The 5,900-nt window shown below is 41.0% G+C and overlaps 1 protein-coding gene across 1 annotated transcript in view; it reads left to right on the forward strand.

Moving 5' to 3' along the window:
• The window catches only part of LOC109830964 (CRIB domain-containing protein RIC5-like), a 3,188-nt gene continuing 2,133 nt past the window's right edge, over window positions 4,846-5,900 (forward strand). The window contains exons 1-3 of the mRNA XM_020398316.1: window positions 4,846-5,114; window positions 5,489-5,644; window positions 5,758-5,861. Coding sequence (XP_020253905.1) covers window positions 5,587-5,644; window positions 5,758-5,861 — 162 coding nt within the window. The 5' untranslated portion in view covers window positions 4,846-5,114; window positions 5,489-5,586. The remainder of the gene's footprint in view (window positions 5,115-5,488; window positions 5,645-5,757; window positions 5,862-5,900) is intronic.

Below are 5,900 nucleotides of genomic sequence, written 5' to 3' on the forward strand. Positions count from 1 at the left end.
TCAAATACGTATCCTTAACAACTACCACATAACCTGCACAACAAATCAATAACTATAACAAAAAAACCCTTAACCTAAACAACAAATCAATAACCATAACAAAAAAACCCGTAACCATAACAACAAACCCGCAAACTAAACAACAAACGTAAATACTTGAGATGTGAGGTAAATACTTACTTGTTACATCTACAAATGCAAAAATGGTTAAGAGCTTTTTGCTCCTCTTCCGTCAGTAGCGCGGCAACGTCTGCTGACACCTTATAGTTATGTACAAATGTGTCCTTGTCGCCCAAAAACTTGATGATGAAGCCATCTGGAAAGGGAATCCCCTCGTTCAGCTTATCTCTGTACATTTCTTCTTCTGAACTCATAGGGGAACTCATGTGTTTTTCCCAGATAGAGTGGGGGTCACTTTGTAGCCGAGCAGGAGCCAACTCTGCATTGTTTTCCTGCACCTGCGCTTCCTCCTCCCCACCCACTTCTATTATAGCCTTGTCCCCTATGTTGTCTTTTTCTTTCTTCTTCTTCCCTTCAGTGTAAGGGGTGACTACCCACTTGGAAGGCTTCACCGATCTTTTGCATCTCTTCCGTTTAGGGGGTGCAGCAGCGGCCATCTTCCCGCGTGCCCCCGTTGCACCCCTCTTTCTCTTATTCAAAACCTTTGAAAACACAATAGGAGCATCTTCGTCATCAGTTGATGTCTCTTCTGCTGGTGGAGGGGCATTCTCTGATTGCTTTATTTCCATCCTAGTGTCCTCCCGCAGAGTGTCTGATTCCAAACAACCCATTCGAAGTATAAATATTAAGAAAACATAGCCCCTTCTATCTAAACTTAACAATTTCATAGTAAACCTAACAACTGATGCCTAAACACATGGTGAAAAAGTTGCTAACCTATACAAGTTTGCGTCTCCCCATCACCTGCAGAAGGGACTTCAACCGCCGGCGTTATTTCCCTTCCAGTGCCCTCGCGTTGAGTGCCTGTTTCTGATAATATTCAGAGTATAAACAATAAAAAGCTTAACAACCAATACGTAGACATAACAACCAATCTCTAACATATAGTACAAAAGCAAGCTAACCTGTACAAGTTAGTAGCTCCTTCGCTGGCGGGGACACCTTCTCTCCCTCGTTTATTTCTGCCTCAAGGGCCTTGTCAACAGCAGATGCCTCTGGTGGAGGTAATTCTCCTGGCGGAGCATCTTCACTCTCCTTGTGGATATCAGAAAACAATGGTTGTGGAGAGGCCCTCCCTGTTGGAGGGGCCTCGCTCTCCTTATTAGCTTCATCAAATAATAATGATTTATTGACATCCCCATCGTACTGTACATCAATGCCACCCACGGTGCCTGGAGTGTCTGATTCAAAAAATAAACACAAATGAGCTTAGGTACTTCATTGTCAAAAAAAACATAGCATCAGTTACATAACCTTAAAACTAACCAAGATACTTAACAATCAATCTCCAACCTTGGCAATAAATCCCTGACCTTAACATTAGATACGTAAAGTTAACAATACATTCTTAACCTTAACAATAAATCCCTAACCTTAACATTAGATCAGTAAAGTTAACAATACATTCTTAACCTTAACAATAAATCCATATACTTATCAATCAATTTTTAACTATAACACGCAAACGTAATTGCAAGCCACATCTAACCTGTACAAGTTTGCGGCTCCATCAATGGGCTGGACACCAATCCTGTAGGGCTCTTATCCTTGTATACAGAGAGGGTTCCGGATCGTGCTTCGCTTAGTTCCTCTCTCAGTCTTCTATTTTGAGCAGACAGCTTAGCCACCTTCACAGAAAGAGCACTTATCTTTACACGGTCTGCAGCAATCATATCCTTGAATTTATTCTCGTTCTCGCGGCGTAATGCTTCGTTCATTGCCGCGATGCTCTTCCAGTAGATAACTTGCTGAGGCCAATCCATTTGCTCAACTGCATCATTTGGCTGCTCGGCGTCTTCATCAATATCCTGTGGCATCACATATGCAACGGACAGGTAGAGTACTATTAAAAGGATTAATTAATTAATTCAAAAACAAATGAAATCAACGATTGCTAAGTCAAATAAAATCCACGATTGCTAAGTTCTTACAAGTGCATCAATTGGGATGTCGTCATCTTCTTCTCTCCTCTTCTTCTTGTGAAGAAGGTCTATTGGGCCACGAGCCCTGCCGGCGTCTACTGCAGCCGGACCCTTAATCCTCCTCTTCTCTCTCTCTCTCCTCTTCTCATTCTCTATCCCCTGCTCCTTCCCACAAAAACCTCCCTCGATTCTTTGAAGTTGTCCATGTTGCTGTGGAAGCTTTATCGTAGCTTTACTTGCTTTCGCAACAACAGTGGCCAATCTCAAAGAACCAGCAACGTGCCCAAGTCTCACCCAATTTGTCAGGGAAGGCCTCACCGTACAACCAAGTGCTGGCTTCTTGATGCCGGTGAGTTCATAATACCACAACTGCACATTAGAGATATAAAAACTTTAACAAACACCTTCATCCGTAACAATTAATAAGTAACCCTAACAATAAAAACGTAACCTTAACAACCAAACCGTAATATTAACAACCAAACTGTAACCTTGACAACGAAACTGTAACATTAACAAGTAAACCCTAACCTTCATAATCAGTAAAAAATATGATTACTTACACAAACTAGAGGGGTACACCTTGCAGATATAATGTCGTCTTCCCTGGCTCAGGATCCTTCAGTGCCCTCTCTATCGCGTCAGATGTCTCACTGAATATATAGGTCCCCCAAGCAGTGTTGTTGACCTGTTCGATGCTGTCGACGTACTTGAATAAATGCCTAGGAACGCCGGAAATACTGCTTGGACACCAAATCATGCTCAGCTGATAGAGGATCTGTAGCAGGACAAAGTCCTTCACATCTCGGCGATCAGAAGATAGTACCAGCTTCAAGAGCAGGTCCTCCACATTGCGTCTGGTGGGGCCTCCTTTGGGGGGAGCTATACTGCTGGAACCCCCCGTCTCGGGTTTGTCAAAGAACCTGGACCAAATCCTATTTTTCCTGTCCCGATTGTGGTCAACATGAAGCCCCTCATTGGAGAACCATGTATGCTCCATTACCCACTCAAGGTTGAATGAGCATGGGATCTCTTCTCCATCATTCCTATCGGTGAAGACGAATTTTTTGCTCTTCTTGTCCCACTGACTCAAAATGTGCTCAAAGGTGGGAAGATCGACGCCAGGTGGGCCAAATTGGACGTAGTGTCTGAATACACTATCTTCGTAGGCCGCAAAATGCCTTGGCCCCATACGCGTCACCAAATTCTGCATGAAGTCGTGATAGGCACCGAAGCTGGCGGTGGGCCGCAACGTAATAGCTGGCTTTGCCCTTTTTCTACAAAACAAAAACACAAGACGAGAGCATTTTTGAGTATAATCAGTAAACATAACAGCTATGCTGTAAACTTTGCGGGTAAACCAACAACCTTAACAGCAACCACATAACCTTAACAACAAAAACCTAACCTTAACAACCAAAGCCTAACCTCAACAACTAAACAACAACCTTAACAATAAAGGCAGTAACCAACAACCTTAACAACAACCCCACAACCTTATCAACCAAAACCTAACCTTAACAACCAAAGCCTAACCTCTACAAATAAACAACAACCTCAGCAATAAAAGCATAGACCTTGCATGTTAACAGTAACCTCAACAGCTAACAGACACCGTAATTTTGGACCTTCCCACCAGACTAAGAGCATTATCAATCAAACCATAACCTTAACAACATAAAACTTGCGGTAAAAATTACCTTTTGGGTGCTGCCACGTGCTGCTCTTTTTCTCCTCTCTGTAGACCAAGGAGCGCTCTAGTGGCATCGTTGGACCCCGGTGCTGCCCTCTAGACCTTCGCGGGGGCCTACACTTAAATTTTGAGCCAGGCTTCTGGGATGAGAATGGCTGGTTGCGATGTCCTCTAGAACATCGCCAATCGCAGCTCGAGCTTCAGATTCATTCCGCAATGCACTATCTGAGATTTCGCACCGCTGGGCGTCATCGCTTTCGTTGTGGTCGGCATTGAGGTTGACTTTGGGGGTTGAATCGCCCGTCATTTTGATCCCTTTGCTTTGATTCGGTTTGCGTTGGGGTCGATTGGTTTAGGGCTAGGGTTTTGAATTGGGTTTCTGGGGTCGGTTTGCTTGCAGAAGAGAGAGATGGCAGGGTACGGACGAGGATGTAACTCATAACGGGGAATTTTAAACGTAAGGGTATTTTGGGCATTTCGAGCGGGATTTAAACGGAGTTAGGCCTGGGGATTCGTTTTGGGGGCTGGAAGAAAATCACGGGCGGTTTTGGGGGGAAAAGGAACGTTAAAGGACTTGGGGGGGCAGAGCATATTATGGGCGGTTTTGGGGGCTGGAAGCAATTTTCCCTAGTTTTTTATGCCTCTATTATATGATACGTGTTAATTTTTTATGTCTTTAAGAGTTCCACTAATTTCTCTTTATATATAAAGGATGGATAAATTTCCCTAATCAGAATAGAGGGTGTCTTTTTGAATATTTTGCATGAAATCGTAAACCTTATCTCTGATAATTAGATATTCTTGCAAAATATTTAGCACAAATATGAGGGGCAATTTGGTCAAAGCGCACAATTCCTCTTTCTAATCCTAAAGAAAAGGCTCAACGGTCTCCCGCTACGTTCCTAACTGATTTCCCCGTTCTTTGCGCTCCGACCCGTTAAATAAAAAAACAATGAGAGCACCCAAAAAAAAAAAAACAATCAAATAATTGATAAATTTTGTATCCTAAAATTAAAAAAAGAGAAAAAACTTCAACCTCTCATTCCCTAATTACATTATAATAAAATTAAAGAAAAAGAAAGAAAGCATCCGATTAATCTCTTTTCTTTCGCTTGTTCCAAATTGCTAGCCCCCTTCTTCTTCTTTATATTCTTGGAGGAACAAAATATTTAACATTTTTATTAATTTTTTGTTTATATTTAACTCCTTCAAAATGATATTATAGTTGAGGTTTGTTGGATGGGATTGATAAAGAAGGATGCCGTTAATATCACAGCAAAAAATTCGAGATATGGGTTGCAATTCTGCTCAAATTAAAGGTATAGTTGTTTTTCTCACAAATTAGTTTCCCCCCCTATAAGCATATAGTTCTTATTATCATTGATGAATATTTCAGATGAATCTAAGATCTTTTCATGTCAATTTTTTTATATGTTGATATCTATCTACATTGTTCTCATTCTTCCTTAACTATGACTTATCTCTATTTGAGCAAAATCTAGATTTTTTTTTGCATGGTTTTATTGCTTGGAAGGCAATACATCAGGCACTAATTGTATAACACTCAATATTAATACCTATCAAGAGGACCATCCTATGATCAATAATAGGTCAGGGGTAACTACCTTGACAGTTAAAAAAAAAAGTTGAATAAACTTTTTTTAAATTCTCTCTCTTTTCAAAATGTATATAGATTGGAGCATTTGAAGTTTAAGATTGGAATTTAGAGATAATCTCAGGCGAACCTCTAAAAGATTCTCTCAGTATCATTTCTCTCTCACATGGTACCTCATGACCAACGCGATGAAGGGCTTATTAAAAGGTCTAAGATACATTTCTAATATATTTGGTAAGTTCATTTTAGGTCACAAATTCTTACTCCTCTAGTCAAATATTACTTCTATTGTTCTTTTTTTTTATAAATGCGGTACATATTATTGGATGAATTTGTTAATTACATAGAGGCAGAAGAGAAAGAGCCAGAGATGCAAATTGGTCTTCCGACCGATGTCAAACACGTGGCGCACATTGGCTTTGATGGTCCTTCTGTAAGCTCGCCTAGTTGGGTATGTAATTTGATTCTGAAACAAGACTATAAGGGGCCG

The sequence above is a fragment of the Asparagus officinalis genome, chromosome 1 (assembly GCF_001876935.1).
Source record: "Asparagus officinalis chromosome 1, Aspof.V1, whole genome shotgun sequence".
NCBI lineage: Eukaryota > Viridiplantae > Streptophyta > Magnoliopsida > Asparagales > Asparagaceae > Asparagus > Asparagus officinalis.